This window comes from Lynx rufus, unplaced genomic scaffold (genome assembly GCF_022079265.1).
Source record: "Lynx rufus isolate CCGP_SWC_20201006 ecotype Redwood Valley unplaced genomic scaffold, mLynRuf1.p SCAF_2, whole genome shotgun sequence".
Lineage (NCBI taxonomy): Eukaryota > Metazoa > Chordata > Mammalia > Carnivora > Felidae > Lynx > Lynx rufus.
Genome location: NW_025814834.1, coordinates 89725958 through 89748604, shown reverse-complemented (window position 1 = coordinate 89748604; position 22647 = coordinate 89725958). Strand labels below are relative to the sequence as shown.

Genomic DNA, 22647 nt, shown 5'->3' with positions numbered 1-22647 from the left:
TTGGAATGAATCAACAATCAATAGGAGGTTATTTCAAGCCTTAAGGAAACAAATTTGGTGTTCAAATAAAATAAAAATTATGCCTTTCTTGTTTCTTTGTTTAGTTTGCTTGTTTGTTTTCCTTGGGGATGGGTTTGGGGTTTGGCAATTTAGAAGTTGGAGAGGATTAAAGTAGTAGTAACTAAAGCATCTAATGAAAGTAGGAAGCAAAACCACAGAAGGTATCGGAGTACAAGGAGGTATTAAAATGAGAAACCAGAGAAATAAAAGAGTGAAAGTGATCTGTAAATTATTTTACACTGTTCCAAATATATATGTTTTTAACTGCTGAGTAAAATATAATATCCATTCTGAAATATTCAAATATATATATTAAAATGATAGTTCATAGAGTCACAAAATTACTGACCTTCTCTGGTACAATTGGTTTGGGCTTCATCACTGAAGTCTCCACAGTCATTGTCACCATCACAGGCCCAATGGCCTGGGATACATCTGCCATTGGAACACCTGAACTGATTATCAAAGCAAGAGTGAACACAGCCAACTTCATCACTGCCGTCCCCACAGTCATCATCTGGAAAGAAGCACCAACATCAAGGGAGTGAAAACTGACCCAGGAAGAAAATTTTTCTTCCAAAATCTCTAACGTTTCTTTTTTGTACATAGAGCATTCTTTTGTTTTTGATAAAGGAATCAATGATCAACTTTCCCATGGACAGTGGGGGAACTATTTTCATTTTGACATTGCTTCCCTTGTGCTTTCACATCAACTACTAACCAAAGAGGAAAAAAGAAATCCTTGACTTGGATTTTAAAATTTAATTTCCATTTCACTCAGAAATGACTAACCATTGACAACAAATCTATGCGACATGAAATAATTATAAAATGAGAGGACAATGATGAGTGCAGGAATTTCATGAAATGATACAGCTGGTGATATAATTATTGTGGAAAACTGTTCAGACCCACAATCTCTCTACACCCCACAGTGTATAACCGTATCTTTAATTCAGACCTTTCTTCTCCATTCTCCAACATGAAGAGTGACTACGTACTCCCCTTCCCCTACTAACTGATAAGTGTGTATTTATACTGGGAAATTGTCACTATCATTAGCAATGATTTATATTCTTTATTAACAACCATTGCAGGAGGGAGGTGAGAGAAATGTGAAGTGGAAATAGATTAAATTGAAATCAGTGGCTGAGAATGTATGATTTATACATAATTCATTTACCTGTGTTCGGTATAATTCAGCATAGGGATACAATTGAGTATAAGAAAAAAAAAAACATCATTTGTACATAAATAGCAAGGTGGCAGGAATGAGACCATTTGGATAATTCCATAATAATTTATAAACTCCTCTGTCCTGAGAGTACAGAGCACTTTACATAAATGCTTTGGGGAACTCAAATTGTCCAGGTCATTTCCTCAATTATCCCCTTTACTTCACATCTGTCGAATTAGACGATGTCCAGCATAATGTCTGAACACAAATCTCTTCATTGCCCCATGGGACAGATGTTGACCTCCATTACTCTTAATGCTAATCCCCGCTGAAGTGCCAGGTGCCCTCTTACCACTTGTCTTAGCCATTTTGTTGGCTCTGCAAGCTTCTCTTATGAACTATGTCTCACCAACAGTCAGGCCCCCAATCAAATCAGTGCAATACAGTGAACAGTAGTACTTGCCAGAGTCGCAGTGCCATTTGCTGCTAATGCATCTTCCACTTTTGCATATAAATTGAGTTAGTGGCTCACAAGTTGGAAATTCTAGGAAAGGTATAAAAACATTCAATAGGTAAGATGTTACTGACTATGCTTGGCTTAAATTGTATCTCATTTGCTAATGGGACCAGAACTCCACCCCTGTCTTCGACAAAAGGCACAGAGGAAGCAGTATACAAATATAGTGACATAAACTTCCTGAGGACATAGGACACCCATACTTTTAATATTTTTTAAATGAATACTGTACAGGGACTGAAAGGCAAGGAGAATCATTTGGTGAAAGACCGTGTGTATTAATTATACGCAAAGTAATGCGTGTATACTTTAAACAGAAAGGCCTTTTCTGAATACAGAGAACCAAGTAGGAAAGTAAGATCTAAGTTTGCCTTTTAGAGATGTCAACATCAAAAAGTGAAAGTAAAAACAAACAAACAAAACATCTCAATAAAATCAGTTCATGGGTATCATACAGTTATAAATGTTTCGAGGAGTGAGTTCTAAGGTAAAAACAAAAACAAAAACACAAAACACAAGAATTCTCTGAAAATCGACAACAGTAAAGAATTAGAATTCAAAATGAAATTTTACTCTATTAAATCCAAAGACCTCTTTTCCTAACCCCTAAATATCTATAACAAAAAATTTAAACATAGACAAACATAGAATTAGCATAGAAAAAGATTCTAAAAAGAGGTAACTTGCTAATTCAAAGGAGTAGTCAATTCAGCAAAGTATCATAAAATGATCAGATAATCTAGACTGATTGGAAAAAGAAAAGAAAATAATCTAGACTGATTGGAAAAAGAAAAGAAAAGGCAAAAGGTAGTAGTAATCAAAGAATACAATTGCCAGGAAAAAGACTTTCATTTATGGTGAAAGCAATTCACATAGTTTACATAATGTGCTTAATACCAGGTATTTTAGCTCTCAGCACAATATTCATGGAATTATAAAACCATCACCCACAAGAGCTCATTTAACAGACATCAAAAAATAGAAAAAGAAGAAAAAAAAAACCCTCCATCAGTTCACTGATACAAAGAAATTGCCACATGGAGATAGATCTGTGCCCCACATTCTTTTATATTGTTCTTTTGACAGCTGGAGACAAAGCCATTTTGTAGCAAATGGCTGCTCTTCTCCTTAAAACAAGTGGCTTACAATCATAGTCTATATTTGGTGGGAGGGAGACCATAAATATTTTCAACTTGTACTCTGCAGGCTCTGTCTCAAGGCTACCAAGATGGCTGAGCAGGCTAGTGTTTGGCTGTCCAAACTTCTTCAGCCAAATTATTAACCTCTTATTTAAATACACAAATATTTATCTATAGTTTTTTTTGGAGTTTTGAATACTATTTAGAGGAAAATATATGAATAATAACAATATCTTTCCTAGCTTAAAACAAAACACTGACTATATCCAATCATTTTAGCCGTAAGAAAATAAACTCTGAAAAGTTACGCTTGCCTAAAACTGGCCATTATTTCCTTAATAAAAAAACAGGACTTTAGAGTTCACTTCATCAAACTCTCCCTCCATTCTTTATTCCATCACCAATTTCCTATATTATTTTCATTTACTATCCATGAATGTACTTAAGCTGCTTTTACTATACCTATGTTTTTAGTATATAGATGTATTCAACTTGAAGTTTAAGTATTTCTCATAAATTGTTTCATTATGTATGGCAGACTTCCTTGTATTTATTAGAAATGTGTCTTTAAATACTTCCACAGTTTTAGCATTTGGTTTCCATACTAGTCACTACTGCATAATTTTACAATGTTGGAGATTTCAATCATTTAAAGTTTTTTTATCTTTAAATTCTATAACACTATCATTTTTTATTGTTTCAAGTTTTTATTTAAATTCTAGTTAACATACAGTGTAGTATTGGTTTCAAGAGTAGAATTTAGTGATTCATCACTTACATATAACACCCAGTGCTCATTACAGCAAGTGGTCTCCTTATTATCCATCACCCATTTAACCCATCCCTTGCCCACCTCCCCCTGAGGACCCTCAGTTTGTTATCTATGGTTAAGAGTCTCTTATGGTTTGCCTCCCTTTTTCTTTTTTGTCCCTTCCCCTATGTTTGCCTGTTTTCTTTCTTAAATTCCACATATGAATGAAACCATATGGTATTTGTCTTTCTCTAACTTATTTAGCTTAGTCTAATACACTCTAGCTCCATCCACGTCATTACAAATGGCAAGATTTCATTCTCTTTTATACCTGAGTAATATTTTATTGTGTATATATACCACAACTTCTTTATTCACCAGTCGATGGACATTTGGGCTCTTTCTATAATTTAGCTATTATTGATAATGCTGCTATAAACATCAGGGTACATATACCCTTTCGAACCTGTATTTTTGTATCCTTTGGGTAAATACCTAGTAGTGCAATTGCTGGGTCTTAGAGTAGTTCTATTTAATGTTTGAGAAGCCTGCATACTGTTTTCCACAGTGGCTGTACCATTTTGTGTTCCCACCAAGAGTGGGGGTTCCCTTTCTCTGCATCCTCGCCAACATCTGTTGTTTCCTGTGTTGTTAATTTGAATCAGTCTGACAGGTATGAGGTGGTATTTCATTGTACTCTTGATTTGTATTTCCCTGATGATGAGTGATACTGAACAACTTTTCATGTGTCTGTTAGCAATAATTTAAAGTTTTTTTTAACTTTGGGGGAGCTTGGGTGGCTCAGTAAGTTAAATGTCTGCTTTCAGCTCAGGTCATGATCTCATGGTCTGTGGGTTCAGGCCCCACATCAGGCTCTGTGCTGACAGCTCAGACTTGGATCCTGCTTCGTATTCTGTCTCTCTCTGCCTCTCCCCAGCTTGTGCTGTCTCTCTCAATAATAATTAAACTTTAAAAAAATTAAAAACTAAAGTTTTTTAACTTTAAATTCTATAACACTATCAATATTTAATTTATTTTTTATAGAGAAGAACATGCAAGATTTACCTACTGATTTTGGTCATGCATCTTTAGGTCTATCCTTCATTTTTCTTTTAAAATGGGTGATGGGCATTAAGGAGGGTACCTGTAATGAACACTGGGTTTTATATGTAAGTGATGAATCAATAACTTCTACTACTAACTTGGATTTAAATAAAATCTTGGAATACAAAAAATCTTTTAATATTTTAAGTACCAATCCCAGGTAGCCTGAAGGCTGAGTCATGGGGCTCACACATGGGCAGTTTGCTCCATGCCCTTGCCCTCAATCTTTAGGCCCTCTCGCCTATTGGAAAGGATGCTCTCATCCATCATGCTCTCTTCCTGGGGACAGCAGTTCCCTGCACTGCACTACTGATAAGAAGGTTTGAATAGCAGTTACAATCAGACCTCATATTGGACCTGTTCTTCTTATGGGACTTGGGCCTAACAGTTATGTTTCCCAAAGGTCCCCTGCAGGCCTATTCTGGATCATCCCTAAGAGTTAGGACTTTACAGAATACCCAAAATTATGTTACTGAGCACTTTCATACTATTTTAACCAGTGAATCACATGCGTGATGGTATTGTCAGAAAGTAAGAATTTTTAATGGCACTGCTAGAACTTTTATAGAATGATTTGCATTTTTTCCTTTATTAAAAACTATGAAATTGTTAAGTTAAAAGTGTATATTGATGTATAGTTTTTGGCAAGTCACAACTAGCTAGAATAGTAAAATGTGAGCAAATTAATTTTGCATGATAGTGTCAAAGACATATCCTGTGCCGTATCTTTTCAATAATATTTCAAATTACATTGGAGGCTAAAATATTCATCCTCACTCTTAAAATGGTGAAACAGTAAGTCAACTTTGGAGCCCATGAGAATTCTCTCTAGTGTGTAGCTGAGCTGGGAAAAGAGAATCAGGCAGACTGACCAGCAGTAGCAACCAGTGAGCAGACTACAAGTGACAGCCATCTTTACTACTGGTAATTTACCCAAATGACAACATAAATTGATATTACTTCATAAATAACATGTAGGGAAAGTGGTGGGCTCATACCAGATCTGGTTGATATGGCAATGATTACCTGCTTTTCGCTTCTTAAAAAGCTATTTCTTTGTGTGGTTACATTTGAGTATACACATGTGAGGTATTGGAATATGAATCAAAATTATTCTAAAACTGAACGAACCTCCATTAAATTTTATGATTACCAAAGACATGCTTCAAGATACAAATTTTAGAATAAATTTAATTTTTTAAACCCCAAAATGTGATCAGAGCCTAAACATTATTCAAAGACAGCAGTAAAAAGGAGGCAATCACTGATATGAAGAGAGAAAAGACTGTATCAAAAGCTATCCATGATGTGACTCAACAAATTTTCTGACATATAAGGGGAAGTGCTCAAAAGAAGTGAAAATGCCCAAGGCATCCTTTAATCAATACTTCTAACAGAGTTTTCTCTTGTTACCTGACAAGATAATGAAAACTTATGTGTTTACGTTTCAAGAATCAACAGGAATGTTGTCCAAAATATGTTTCCTTCTTTGCATAAATGTTTAATGTTTAGAAGATGTACAGTAGATATGAATAGTGACTTTAAACCAAACATCAGTGTAAGTTATGGTTAAAATGAATAAAGTCAAAATGCAGATTCTAAGATACGATGAGATCTAGTTTTGAAAAATAACATCAAATCTTGTTGAATCTATAACAGGTTACTTCACATTTTTTAATCTCTCTTCTATAAATTTAGGAAAGTATTAAACAGAATCACACATTTAACCAGGAAAGTGATAAAACACCCCAAGCATTTGGAGAATCTGAAATTTGGCAATACTTCATTGTTCAGTAAGTTTTCCAAGTGACCTTTAGGATTCTACCTCTCAGATTCTGAGTCTAAAATCCAGTCCCCTTCGTGCCCCAAATATGGACGTTAGCTTCTAAAGGGTAAAAACTTTCAAAATAAATAAAATAATCTAAAACCCGGTATACCTTCAGTCTCTAAGAAAATAAGTCATATACCTGACCACAGTGAATACAACATACATACGTGCACATGATGAATATATGTACTTAGATAGTTGTATCTCATTTCTGATTTATTTTTTTACATAATAGTTACATTATTTCTCTTGGTAACCACATTGTCTGATTTAGTATAGGACAAGAGGCAAATTATATAAAGTTTTAAAAAAATGAGGACTAGAAGAAAGGATAGGGCAAATCACTACAAAGAACAGAGATATTAATTGAAGGGACACATATAAGGGAGTGAAATTACTAATGTTTCATTTATGTTTCCTTGATAAAGCACTGTGACCTAGAATAAGTCACAATGCCTCTCTGGTGACAGATGTCAGGTTTGTAACTTGATCTCTCAGGTCCTTTAAATCCTAAAGGTCAAGAAGTCAGAAGAAACATCCTCTGCAAGTGCACAACACCCTGAAAGCATTTTATTAGCATAAAAATGGGGCATATCTCCCAAATAACTCCTGGGATTATCACAGTATTCCAATAAAAGATAATAACTGAATTTCAGAAAAAAAATATAAGAATACATTTAAAACGTTAAATTATCTTTGGATTTTCTCCACTTAATGCAGTCAAATGTGCAACACATTTTAGGAGTTCCACCAAAAATTTAAGTATAATATAGGACACTTCATTTTTCACTAATGTTGGAAAATAATGTATCCATAATTTCTTAGTATGTTATCACCAGTATCTAATAGTGACAGATAAATGAGTTCTGACAACAATATACATCTTCTCCTAAAAAATAAAACAAAAGCTACTTAAATTAAATTTAACATTTTCTCTGTTCTTCTCTATTAGCATTAATTTAAAAGTTAAAAAGAGTATCTGAATATTTCAGTCTGTTTCTAGGTACTTGTTCTTTTTAAAATACCAGCATGAATTCTTATATTTGACAAAGAGTTAAATGTTAAACACAATCTTTTCTTTCTTGACTTTATATAAATATCCTTTGACTGTGGATCTTCCATGAGACACAGATTGCAAGACACTTGGAAAGATTACCTGATTAACTCTGACAAAGAGAAAAAAATATATAAATGGAAGTGGCTTACATTTTTTCATATTAAAATTACACTAAAGAAAACTATATTTTATTTCTGTAGTTACTTCAACCTCATAGAATGTTTAATGTGGAGTAATGGACTGTTAAGAAATCTTCTATTGTTGCAGGTGGTGTGCTCAATTTATCTATTATATCTTTCACTTAAAATTTATTGCCAGGTTATATGTATGCTATTATGTAAATGGCAACAATTTTCTCTCTCTCTCAAGGGTAATCATCGTTGGTATGGTACTTCTATTTATCCAGTATACAAAGCTTAGAGGTAGTTTTCAGATCCAATTTGTTTCTTTCCTATCTCTAGGAATCTTTCTACTTATTTCTCCTTTTTGGTCTCAAAATGAATAATTCTAATTAACTAATTATTGAACTCTCAAAGTAAAGCTATCATAGGTTTGTTTTAGAGTATGTAGTCCACATTCTACATGTATATAAAGGTGACCATCATGTGGAAAATGTATACAGGATCCAAATTAAAATAAATGACAAGTTAAGAATATTATAGAAGTCCAGGGATAGGAAAGTGTTGTCTAAACCTGAAGGAGATGATACAATGCACATTACACGTTATTATTTATTAAGTATGAGATATTAAGCTAGCTATGTATACACATTACCTATACTCTTCACAACAGCCCTGAAATTTTTATAGCCAACCTGAATTGTAAAAGAAAACAACGTAAATTGCCTGAGGATATACTGCATAACCAGCAAGTATCAGAGTAAAATCTGGATACTGGTCTGACTGCTTCCAAAATATATTATTTTTCCCCATACCATGCTGATCATACCCATACTTATTAAAACATCATAGTGCAGAAAAATTTGGGGAAGGATGAAAATTGTAATTCTTCTTTCTGTCGTTTATGCCTTCCACTTACATTTTAATTCTGATTATTAACTATTCTAAGGTATAATTAAATGTGGTTATGGGAAAATAGTGCTTTTTAAAATTATATAGATTATAGGACTATATCCTCTGGGAAAATATATAACATTTCTTGATAATGATACTAGCTATGGCTCTTTAGAATTGGTACTTACTTAGGACAGACTTCAAAAGATCCAATAAAGTAAATATACTTTGGTGAAAACCATAAGAAAACATTGTACCACAAATAATCTTCATTTTGCTGCTCTTTCTTTGTTGTTACATAAAACCTCATTTTATACATCACATAAGTCCTATATAAAGAACAGAGTTTGTAGGCAGGCAAACCTGGATTAAAATCCTGATTTTCTCACTAATTAATATATAATTGGGGATAGTTACTTAACATCTCTGGTCTCAAGTGTTTCCTCTGTAAAAGAGTAGAAAACTGTTTCAAAAGTTTTAATCATTCAAAATATTGGGAGCTTTATACAAGACAGAGATCTAGGTCTTAGTGATACATCACCTAGAATAAATGAATGAATAAAATAGTGCTAAATACTGGGAATACAAAGTTCACCATTTTCATTTCTAAGCATGCTTACAATCTAGTAAGAAAATATTTGTAGTATAATTAAACAAGTGACTTCAATAAATCTCTGATAAATGCTATGATATAAGCAACACAAGGGTTATTGCAACCCAGAACAGAAGCATCAAAACTACTCTCAGCTATTGCACACCAGAGGAAGTTATATACAAGCCAATATGAATAATATGTTGACATCAAATCAGGAGAACAGGAGGGGAAGGGATGTTTTAGAATATTCTAGAAAGACAGCATTCCTGAAGGCCCAGAAGTCAGAGTAGATAAAATGTTTAAAAAACTAAAATTTTCAAAATAGCTGCAGTAATGTGTAAGATAGATGTAGTGAAATTTTAGGAGCTACAAATTGGCTGGTGTGATAGATTTAGAAATAATCACTACTGATATAAGAGACCCTTAGAGGTCAAATGGAACATCCATCCAGGGAATGTATGAATGAAATTAACAGAGGAGCTAGAAAGACATATAGAACACTTCTGGCAATGAGGAAGACAAATGAAAAATGCAAAAGTAATAACCAAACATTTTAATACATAGTGCATATGCAAGAAAATAATACAAATTTCCAGAGTTGAGAAGTGAAAAGAGAACTGAAAACTAGGTTATTGAGTTTCCATAGCTTTGTGAATATGTGTAGGCATGCGTGTGTGTGTGTGTGTGTGTGTGTGTGTGAGAGTGAGAGAGAGAGAGAGAGAGAGAGAGAGAGAGAGACTGATTTTGTCCACAAAGGCAGTAGAAGAATGCTGGATCAGTAATCTAGATGTTTGGGTTTTAATATCAACACTAAACAGATGATAATTTCTTAGTTGCTCTTAAGGTGTGGATCTGAGCATAGACCCAGGACCCTCAGAGGCTAAACCCTCAGTGGAAGGTTGGAAGAGATAATATCCCTTCACATTATGAAGAGAGGTCTCAGCCTGGATTGTGAATGGAAAAAATATATATATGTGTATGTATATGTGTGTGTATGTGTATATATATATATCCCAAAATTTATAGATGTGAAACTGTATCATAAGCTCTACTTTCTATAGTTCAAAAAACCTCAATTTAAAAAAAAAAATCAAAGTAAAGATGAATTCAGGGCATACAATATTTCAGACAATAGGTTGTTCAGGAAAGCTGTGGCCTCAAGACAGGCCTCATAAGACTTTCACAGGGCCAAAAAACATAGAAGACAGGCTCAAAAAATTACATTAAAAAAGGGGTGAAGGAACGAAGGAAGAAAGTGGAAAAGCAGGGAGGGAGGAGGAAATAAGGAAGGGAGGGAGGAAAGAAGTAGAGCTAACAAGCAAGCAAAAGAAAAAATATGTATCTGGTGAGTGGAAATTTAGCAGATCCAAAAAATGGCAGAATTAAATCCATAAGATCTTCAGATATTTAAAAAGTATCTAAATGCCTCATTAGCACAGTAGATAGTGCTTCAGTCTCATAACAGGTATATGACAGAGACTATAGACTAAAATATAATAAACACTATAAAATAAGGAAGTCAAAACATATTTAAAAAATAAAGGCAAAGGGTGCCTGCCTGAGTGGCACAATTGGTTGAGCCTCGGACTTCAGCTCAGGTCATGATCTTAAGGTTTGTGAGTTCAAGCTCCACCTTGGGCTCACTGCTATCAGGGAGGAGCACGCTTTGGATTCTCTGTCCCCTGCCCCCCCTTCTCTGTCTCTGCCCCTGTCCTGCTTGTGCATTTTCTCTCTCAAAAAAAAAATAAATAAAAAATAAATAAATAAAATAAAATAAACAATAAAATAAAGATAAAGATAAAACAAAAGCATGCTTAAAAAAAAAAAAACACCCTAATGGGGCACCTGGGTGGCTCAGTCAGTTAAGTGTCTGACACTTGGTTTTGGCTCAGGTCATGATCTTGCCATTTGTGAGTTCAAGCCCTAGGTAGGGCTCCGCACTGATTATGTAGAGCCTGCTTGGGATACTTTTTCTTTCCCTCTCTCTCTCTGCCCTCCCCTGCTTGTGCTCGCTCGCTCTCTCTCTCTCTCTCTCTCTCTCTCAAAATAAATAAAGTTAAAACAACCATACATACAACCAGAGGAAAAACAGGCAGACTTGAAAAGGAACCAAATAGGGCATTTAGAAATCAAAACCAGTGTTGAAATTATAAACTTTAAGGAGTGATTAAATTATAAATTAGTATGTTTGAAGAATTACTAAACTAGAAGACATATCAAAAGAAATATCCAATGTTGCAGTTTAAAGATAAAAAATAATTTGTAATAAATACAGAATCATGGAGAATAGATTAAAAAGAGAAAATATTAAATTCATAGTCCAAAAACATGAAAGAGAAAATGGGGATAGGTAATAATCAAAAAGATGATTTCTTGGAATTTCCCAGAATTTATGAAAGACCTGACTTTAGATTAAGGAACCACAATTTAACTCGAGATAAGTAAAACTAAATTCATGTATAGAAACACTGTAGTGATATATTAGGATGCCAAGAAGAAATTTATGAAAACTAAAGTAACCTATAAATTATTTGCAGTATTGAATCGAGAGTGAAAAAGCTATTCTCCTCCCACTCAAAAGAAACAATAAAATAAAATAAATAAAATAAAATAAAATAAAATAAAAATGAGAATTTCCTACAAAGAAATCAACTCCCTCGATCAAAGAAAATACTGAAAGAATATTTCAGAGTTAGGCATAGACAGAGGAACCAGAAAATATGTAGGAGGGAAACCAAGAAATATCTTGTCACTGAAGACAAGAGAAGTATTTCAAGGAGAAAGACCACAATGATGGTAACATGAGAGGCAAATGGAAATGCATTACCCACATTATTTTTTTCCTGTTGAGCTTGGAAAATACAGTTTTCGTGGAATGATTTGAGGAGGAAAAACAGTTTTCGTCTATTGTAGACTGAGTGGAACATTGATACATAAAATTTATGCAACTTTTCCAAGACATTTTACTATGAGGAACGTAAGAATCAATGTGACAGCTGATGAGACATATAGGATCAAAAACAGTTAAGCAGTTATGTTGGTGCTAATCTTTTTAAAGAAAGGTGTAAACATTGATGGGAAGAAAATAGTGAATGAGACTAAAAATATAGTCTCTTTATACAAAATTACATTTTCAGGGCACTTGGGTGGCTCAGTTGGTTAAGGGGCTGAGTTTAGCTCAAGTCATGATCTCATGGTTTATGAGTTCGAGCCCCTTGTCAGGCTCTGTGCTGACAGCTCAGAGCTTGGAGTCTGCCTTCTGATTCTGTGTCTCCCTCACTGTGTGCCCACCCCCCTGCTTGTGCACATGCTCACACTCACATTTTAGGAAAAATTTACATTTTCTGTTTTTACACATTTTAGGACAGCAGAAAAATTCCAAAGGACAGATTTATATCTAACAGTGATAGGGATCCTTGGCAATTAAAATAATTAGTACTAAAATAAATCTAAACTCAACTGAGTCCAAAAGTTAAAAATTAAACAATGAACTTAGATTTTTTTTTTGTCTCAAGAAATGATAAAGAAATAATAGCTTTTGTAAATTGGAAATTCCCAATGAAATGTACCAGATAAGGGGACCTTGGTGGCTCAGTTGGTTAAGCATTTGACTTCAACTCAGGTCATGATCTCGTGATTCGTGCCTGGAGCCCCTTACTGGTCTCTACACTGGTGGTAGAAAGCCTGCTTGGGATTCTCTCTCTCCCTCTCTTTCTCTGTTCCTTCCCTACTTACACACACTCTCTCTCTCAAAATAAATAAACTTAAAAAAAAAGACTCTCCCCAACAAATATACTACATGAAATAAACAATTAACTGATTTATAATGTCTATAAAAACTCAGAATATATAAAAAGTAACTCAAATAAATTTATTTTGGTTTCTACTTATTTTAAGACTATATTTCAGGAAATTTTGGTGTGTGTGTGCGTATACGACCATATCTTCCAGAAGAAAAAAAAACAAATTTTGAAATATCTATATTTTAAAAATACAGAAATTTTTGGGGCGCCGGGGTGGCTCAGTCGGTTAAGCGGCCAACTTCAGCTCAGGTCATGATCTCGCAGTCCAGGAGTTCGAGCCCCACGTCGGGCTCTGTGCTGGCAGCTCAGAGCCTGGAGCCTGTTTCAGATTGTGTCTCCCTCTCTCTGACCCTCCCCTGTTCATGCTCTGTCTCTCTCTGTCTCAAAAATAAATAAAATGTTTAAAAAAAATTAAAAATAAATAAATAAAAAATACAGAAATTTTTAGTGAAATTCTTTGTTTTTAACATTCATTCATTTTTGGGAGAGAGAGAGAGAGAGAGAGAGAGAGAGAGAGAGAGAATGAGTGGGGGAATGGCAGACATAGAGAGAGGGAAAAACAGAATCTGAAGCAGGCTCCAGGCTCTAAGCTGCCAGCACAGAGCTTGATTTGGGCTCGAACCCACAGAACCGTGAGATCGTGACCTGAGTCAAAGTTGGACACTTAACCAAGGGAGCCACAAAGGCTCCCCAAAAATACAAGAATTTTTAAAACTGTCCTTATATGGTATTCTGTCATATTTTTCTCATTCTAATTCATACTCTAGGATTAGTAATTTTAGCACTGTGTAGGCACAAGGAATAGATTCTTCAGTGGCACAAAATAGTAGTCAGGTTGCCTAAGATTTATTTTTGTTTCATTTTTATCATTAAAAAATTAGCATGTTATTAATAAGAGCAATTTTTATGAAATTGCTTATGTACTTTAACTCACAGAGGTTACATCCTGATTGTTTTTGGCAACGTACCCTGGGGTAAAGCCCCAACTTCAGTCACCTCAGTTCTGCTCAAATTATAGAAACTATCTCATCCCAGCAAGGGGCAGCAACAAATGGCTCAAAGACTGACATGCACACAGCTTTCTGCTTTCAAAATGCCAATTCAACATGATAGAAGGGATTTGTTTCCTGGATCAGTAGGATACTTCAACCTGACATCTTTCAAAATATTAAACTTAATATTAAAAAAAAATAAGAGTTTGGAAATGTTATTTTCTCTAATAATGTCAATTGGCCCAATTCCAACTCTAGTTTGAAAAATAAATGTGTGTGTGTGTTCCATTTGATAAAGAAAATTATTTGGAAGGAAAAAAAAGAAAAGGCTATAGCTCGTCTCTTATTGAATAACTACTAGATACTAACCACTACCGAGATTTTACATATTCTTTCTCATTTGATTCTGATTGTGTGTGTGTGTGTGTGTGTGTGTGTGTGTGTGTGTGTGTGTATAAAATCAATGCTGCTGAAATGTCAGAAGAATTCATGTTTATTCTTGACAGAAATTTAAGGGACTGCATTTTTGTCAGCACCAAGAGGCACTTAGAATTATTATTGCCCAGTGGCTTTTGGTAGTGCAAAGCTCCAGATACTATGGAAAAGAAAGAACATCTGAGGATTCCTGGTATGTAACAGAGAGTCTGGATAAGAAGTTAGCCAGGAGGCAAAAGTAAATAATTAGAATTGTGAGTGTTTCACAAACCTGGATGTATATTAGAATTACATGTACAGCTTTTAAAAGTACTTATACTTGAGCCTTTATTATACTTCAGTTGGTAGTATAGGACATACTACATTTCCTCAGGTGTTATGGGTTGAAATGTATGTATCAGAAAGAGATGTCCCATTCTAAAGCCTGGTACCTGTGAATGTCTTATTTAGAAATAGGGTCTTTGCCTATGTAATTAAGGATCTCAAGATTCTTTCATTCTGGATTATAGGAGGTCCCTAAATATCCAAGGACTTGCGTCCTTATAAGATGTGATAGTGACACAGAGAAAGGCCATGTGAACATGCAGACAAGAGATTGGAGCCAAGGTGGAGCAGCCAACAGAAGCTGGAAGAGGCAGAGGATTCTCTTTGTGGAGCACTGCTGATTTTGGACTTCTGGACTCTAAAACTATGAGAATGCATTTCTGTTATGTGAAGCCATCATGTTTGTGGTGATTTGTAGTAGCCTTAACAAATTCTAATTTGTAGGGAATGTTGACATCACATAGCTTATTAAATTTTTTGGAATTGCTCTAGGATAAGAATCACAGGAGGTGCTTTTCCCAAAATACATATTCCTGGACTCTATGTGAGACCTACTGAATGAACTTTTGGGGGAGGGTGGTAGTGGCCTGAGGATATTTATTAGTACCAAGCACCCTGTGTGATTCATACCCTTAAGCAAGAAGCTGGGGAAATGCTGAGTTAGGTCAAGGAACTAAAAGCTGTTTTTAATAATTTCTGCCTGTGGCTTTCAATATGCTCACCAGGGTCTTCCTAACTCCCCACTTTCCTGCATACAGAGCCTTATTAATCAAATGTGTATAAAACAGGGAACCGTAACCAAAGACGATGAGAAAGCATGTCACATACCCATAAGAATAACATAAGAGAGGGGCTCCTGGGTGGCGCAGTCGGTTGGGCGTCCGACTTCAGCCAGGTCACGATCTCGCGGTCCGTGAGTTCGAGCCCCGCGTCAGGCTCTGGGCTGATGGCTCAGAGCCTGGAGCCTGTTTCCGATTCTGTGTCTCCCTCTCTCTCTGCCCCTCCCCCGTTCATGCTCTGTCTCTCTCTGTCCCAAAAATAAATAAAAACGTTGGAAAAAATTAAAAAAAAAAAAAAAAAGAATAACATAAGAGAGAACCTAGCAGAAGCTTGCATGCCACTTCTAAACAAAATAAAATTGCTTAAATATAAATGTATAGAACATGAGAAAGCAGAACACGACCATCTGGGATACAAAGCATAAATCAAATAACTTAATTTCTTTGGTTTCTGTCATTTGAATGGAAGTAATTATTGCCAGATTGGAGAGTGAAGAACAAACAGGTTTGATGGGAAGTTAAAGCTCTAAATCAAATCAAAGAGAGAAAATTGTAACACCTACTTACCAAAAATGAATTTATCTCCACATTGAAACAAGTTATCAAAGAAGTTATGAAACATATATTTTTGATCTCAGAATATTGACAGTGCTTTTGAAATAAATAGAAGATGGGAAAGATGTATGGAAACTGGAAAATGGTAAATAATATTGTTCCAATTTCAAAAATGAGTGAAAATTTGCAAACAATAGAAAGGTAAAATTTATATTTTATATATATATATTTATATATATATACAATTTTATATATATACATAATCTGACAATTCTAGTATTAACTTGCTAAAACATTATTTTGTCAGAATTTTTAAAGAGACTCTTTGCTCAAGAACAAAATAAAAATTTATGCCAAATGAGATTCATTTATTTGCTGATACAATTTTTAGATAAGGATGTATCATGAAAATGCCATAAACAAAGCGTTCTCATATTTTTGGCAATGTTTGGTAAATCTTCTGATGAAAAATGAAAGTATCATGCATGCAAGATGGTGGTAAATTTAATGGTTCAAAATTGTCTCTGTACAGTTTTAATTATTAAATCAGTTTCCCCTGAAGGATGTTTTTATTTACTTGCCAAAAGTTTAACACCTTTGTTACTATGATTTGATTACAGCCTTAAAAATTATGCTTATCAAATCTCTGAATTCCATAAAACTGGGAGACTTCATTAATATCATAGGTTCAAAATTGCAAGACAGCAGTAGGGTTAAGAGTTATAGGAGGATGGAAATCTAAGAGTAATAGCATAGAGTGGAAAAGACCAGACCCATGTACATATTCAGAAATAGGTAAATAAGGAACAATGAGGAGATTATCAAAATAAAAGGTAAAAAAATTTGAAAATTAAACATTAGAAGCACCCAAAAGGAACAAAAGGAGTGATCAAGTCATAAGAGAAGCTTAGTTATTTTAATTAGCTGGGCACTTGACATAGGAGTTATGTAATAAGGCTCCCATTTATAATTGCATTAACAGAAGCCTAGAAATTACTGAAGGTAATAAATCCATTTCAATCTGTTCAAAAATACCACATATGGGATACTATGTTCTGTTTAATTCTATCTAGGCCATGAATTTGTTTTTAATTTTGGCAAAATAAATTAAAATAAAATAAAATTTACCATTCTAACCATATTTAAGTGCATAATTCAGTAACATTAACTGTATTCATATCATTATGCAACAGATCTCTAGAAGTTATTCATCTGTAGAACTGAAACTCTAACCCATTGGATATCAACTCCTCATTTTAGAACATTAATTTTACCAACGTCATTAAAAATCCAAGTATATTCATAGTAGGGCAATTGGGAGGGAAATAACATACAAATGTTCATGTAAGGAAATCTGAAAGAAGTGGTGTTTTTTGCTTGTAAAAGAGAAGGGTTAGGTAGGCAGGAATGTGCCTCCGGTTATCTAAAGAGTGATCCTGTGACAAGGTTATAGATTTAGATTGTATAGCCTCAGAAAACAGAACAAGTATCATTGATTAGAATCTTTAGGAAGGCAGACGTTGGTTGCAACAATGAGGAATATTCTAACAATTACTGATTAACAGTAGAATTAGCTACCCTGCGAAAAGACCAGTTCTTTGTTCCTGAAAATATCCAAACAAGGACTGGGTAAGCATCTCTGAGACCAGTTTTAGAATTCTTACATTGGATGAGGGATTGAATTAGATAACATGTGCAGGCAACCACCAAAACCTGTGAATCTCTGAAACAAAGAGAATGGACCTGAGTCCAGTGCTTGTCAGACTTACTAACTCATTCTGCAATTTTGGACACACAAGTTTTGGTGTTTTGATTTCCTTATTTATAATGTGAGGGGATAAAATGAATGGTTTTCTCATTCTTTATAAATGTCCACGCATTGAATAAATATGCATTGTGCACATTGCGCAGAATTTGTCTGCATTTGTCAGCAAGTGCCTGCCAGCTTTAACAGCAAATAGGAAGGAGGGAAAGGAGAGCGAGAAGGAACAAGAAAATGAATAAAAATTAACATGTAATAGTACGATTTTTCCTTTTGACATGACACTGGCCCACTCAATACTAAGAACAAGGAGAATCTAAGTACTCTTACATGCTACACATAAATCCCAATAGTTGAAGCTGTTCCTTCCAAACGAAGAGTAGCCCACAAGACAATTTTATGCAAAGACCAATAGACTCAAGGGAAGGAGAGACTCCATGAGAATAATTCAAGAAATTTTGTGGGTACATGAGAAATAAATTAATGCTGCTCAGGAGGTAGACTAACCATTTTATGCTGAATCTAGATAAGAAAGAACTGATGGGTCATTAGGAGACTAGCCTGATCACAGTTGGGAGAGCAGGGGGAAAAGTGTACTCACAAGAGAGAGCAAAACTTTTTTTTTCCATTTTATTTATTTATTTATTTATTTATTTATTTATTTATTTATTTATGCAAGAGAGAGAGAGCTCAAGTTGGGGAGAGGGGCAGAAGGGAAGAAAGAGAAAGGGAGGGAAAATCTTAAGCAGTCTCCATATACAGTGCAGAGTGCGATACGGGGCTTTATCTCACAACCATGAGATCATGACATGAGCTGAAATCAAGAGTCAGACACTTAACCCACTGAGCCATCCAGGTGCCCCAAAACTGTTATTTTGGGGGGGTCATATCAGTAATGAAACCAAGAAGGTGTCCACCAAGCAAAAGACTCTTAGGACTATGAGATATGAAATCTGTGGTAGGAACAATGGGGGATGGGGACAAAAGAAATCTAGAAGTGGGGGGAGAAGAAGCGGAAACAGAAGATAGAGCTGAGGGAACTATAAAGAGAAATGAGACCTCACGCCTCTATGAAGATTTCACATTTTCTCAAAGAGCTGCATTGCACATGTGTCAGAGGGCTGTGATCTTCAGAGAAGGTTACCACTACACCCACTTAAAAGATGCTACCTATTTATACATCTCTCCCATCTGACTGAAAAGCCAAGGCTAGAAGAGGGGGGACATGTAGGGTGGAAAAACAAAACATGGTCCCCTCTCATCAATGTTCCTAGAACTTCACGTCTAGCCAGTAGTGGGGTAGAAGAAAGCTTTGACTAAGATATAATAATGAAGTTTCAAAGTGGATTGAATCAAGTTCTAGAAATAACGAGTTAGCAGAATCATTGTGTCTGCCAAGACGTTATTAAGGAATGAGGGAGCAACTGAAAGCAGTGCTTGCCAATACTCATATTTTGCCAGTGCCCATTGGGTTAACAGTCTTCATTTATTAGGTTACACAAATATGCATTTTTTTCTTACTAAACTCAAAAAAAATGTTATAGTTAATCATGAAATTTGGTTTTCTAATAACTAGTTGAACAAATCTTTGATATAAAGCATACACTGATTTAACTGGTAAATTATTTCTTTTTGACAGCTCTGTCTCTTCTCTTTCTGTCTGATACTTGCCAGTTTTGTTTCTAATTCTTTGCTCCTTAATTATGTGGAGTAAAATTACAAGTAGCTTTACAAGTAAGATTATACTTTACATGAGACAGAATTTTACTATTTTCATAGATTTAAAAGATTAACACTCATAAAAGGAAGTCATGTTAACTTTGCAAATTTTAATGGATTTTTATTAGACTCCATTGAACTAACTTTCAATCTGTTAATAAATTTTTATTTTTTTAATTAAACAGTTTGAACAAATCAGAAGCTAACAACTCACATTAACGTGTATTTATTAAAAAGTAATAACAAATAAAAGGTATATTGAAATACTGGGAAGACAGAACACTCCCAAAATAAACTACAGTTTAAAATAAACAAATGTACTGCTTTTGATGATAAATTTTCCAAGGGGCAAAGTAAAAGTTTGTCTGAAATGTTCTTACATTTAATCATGAAGTACTCTTATATTCAATGCTGTAACATGGAAATGGGAAGAAAATTTGCTAGGTTAATTGCTTCCATCTTAAATTCATTTTGCATATATAAACATAATCACATCACTAAGTACATGTAAGATATAATCAAACCTGAATGGTGCTTCTCAAAGTGTGGTCCCTTGACCACGCAGGATCAGCATCAACTGTTAGAAATATAAATATAAATACAAATCATGGACAAACTAAGACTTATTGGGTCATAGAGTCTGAGAATCAGGCCCAGCATTCTGGTTTGTGTTATGTTTTTCTTTATGCTTTTTTAATAAGTTCTCCAGGGGATCTGGTGCATGATCAAGTTTGAGAACCTTGGCCTTAAGTTGACAGTTCTCAGACTTGAGGGCACATTTCATACCACTGGAAAGCATTAACAATACTGATTCTTGCATCTGATCCCCAGAGACTCTTATTTAATTAGTCTGGGGTGAGGCATGGGCAGGTGATTCTTTTACTGACAGCTAAAGTTGAGAATCCACGCTAATAGCTTTGAAACAAGTGACCATTTAGTTCCTTGACACACAGTCCACTTCTAACTCAGGCTTCACTATTTTAACATATCTGTTCTTATTTGCAGAGTCAATTTCCAGAGCCTCTTTTTTGCCCAACATGAGGACTACCAAAAAAAGTTAAAAGGCTCTTTAAAGATGAAGTGAGAATCTTCAAGGCCCTTTCTAATTATGTGTTTGCCTACATATAGTTTCAACCTAAAATGTGCAGTTACCTTGTAAAAGCAAATGCAAGTAAAATGAATTAGGTTTTAAACAGGTGCTAATGAATTCCACTAAATTTTGACCCTCATTTGCAAAAGCTTCAACTCCTAAATACAACCAGAAGCGTTCCTTTTTTATTTTTAAGTCTATTTATTTTGAGAGAGAGAGAGAGAGAGAGAGAGAGAGGGAGAGCGAGCGAGCAGGTGCAAGCAGGGGGAGGGGAAGAGAGAGACAGGGAGAGGAAAAATGCCAAGCAGGCTCCATGCTGTCAGCGAGAAGTCTGATGTGGGGCTCAGTCTCATGAACTGTGAGATCATGGCTTCAATCTGAAACCAAGAGTTGGATGCTTAACCAACTGAGCTACCCAGGTGCCCCCGACCAGAAGTATTTCTAACCATTGGATTCTCATGTTTTAAAATCCAAATTTTGGTACTATTTTCAGTGAAAAATAGTAGTTATGAAATGAAACAGAAGTTGTTCATGGAGCTGAAATATAAAAACAAAATAAATGATGGTAAGTCTTCTAGTAGGATTAAACCTATGGGAACTTGGCTGAGTCCAATGGGAAAAGTAAAATATGATCAGCCCAAATATTATAATGATGCCTAATAAAACGGGGAATTAGTCGAACTTACATTCATTTCTAGATTACTGCCAAGGAGAATGACTTTTTATGATGCAGTAAATTAAACAATATATAATATTTTTGTCATTTTGCATTTAGTGCAGAGATTTTTTTTTAATTTTTTTACCATTTATTTATATTTTACAGAGAGAGAAATAGAGTGTGAATGGGGGAGGGGCAGAGAGGGAGACAGAGACACAGAATCCAAAGCAGGCTCCAGGCTCTGAGATATCAGCACAAGAGTCCAATCCAGGCCTTGAAGCCACAAACGGTGAGATCATGACCTAAGCTGAAGTCTGACGCTTAACCAAATGAGCCACCCAGGTGCCTCAATGCAGAGATAATTTCTTTTATGAGAGTAATCCATGTCGTTCTCTCTTACAACTTTATTTTTTTTTAATTTTTCAGTGTTTATTTGTTTTTTTGAGAGAGAGACAGATAGAGAGAGCACAGGGGAGGGGCAGAGAGAGAGGGAGAGAGAGGATCAGAAGCAGACTCCAGGCTCTGAGCTGTCAGCACAGAGCCCAACACAGGGCTTGAACCCACGAACCATGAGATCATGAATTGAGCCAAAGTTGGATGCTCTGGGTGACTGAGCCATCTAGGCATCCCTCTCTTAAAACTTTGAAAGTAAAATTGTGCCTACTAGAGATTCACTATCAGCTTCTTTTACTGACATAAATTTTGATGTATAATGACAATCTGAAAGATAAATGTATGTTACTACAGAGAGGAACAAGTTTGGAGAGGACATGTTTCTTATCTTATAAAGGGGAAACAGTACTGAGACTACCCCATGTGGCTTACTGATACTCTATAAAGTTTGGCGATATTTCAGAAGCAAACTGACAACTACACTTCACAGTTATTCCTAACCAGTGATATACTGGAAGCATCTTATACCAGCTTGCAATAACCAATTTTTAAATTTTCAAGGATTCTAAGAATTAATTATTAAGGATACATCCATTATTTAAAATAAACTATATGAATTTTATTTTGCTCTTGAAGTTAGTTATGTCTATTATATCTGTATTATGGAAATACCATGCATTGGTATGCACATCTTTTCCCAAATCCACACACAAAAAGTCACGTGAGCAACTTGATATTGGCCATGACAGGAGTATTTACCCCACAAAAATAGGTAAACATTAGATCATGGCGCCCCCACGCCAGGAGATCTTAAAAAATTTACCAACCCAACAATGAACAAAACTCATTATAGGTATACGCACATTTAATTAGATAGTCATGAATATGGATATGTA

The 22647-nt window shown here is 35.0% G+C and overlaps 1 protein-coding gene across 1 annotated transcript in view; it reads right to left on the bottom strand.

Annotated features, from left to right (window-relative positions):
* Positions 1-22647, bottom strand: part of LRP1B (LDL receptor related protein 1B) — a 1918909-nt gene that overhangs the window by 711759 nt on the left and 1184503 nt on the right. The window contains exons 19-20 of the mRNA XM_047084146.1: positions 1701-1781; positions 410-577 (exon numbers count right to left, since the gene is read on the bottom strand). Of these exons, the coding sequence (XP_046940102.1) occupies positions 410-577; positions 1701-1781 (249 nt within the window). The remainder of the gene's footprint in view (positions 1-409; positions 578-1700; positions 1782-22647) is intronic.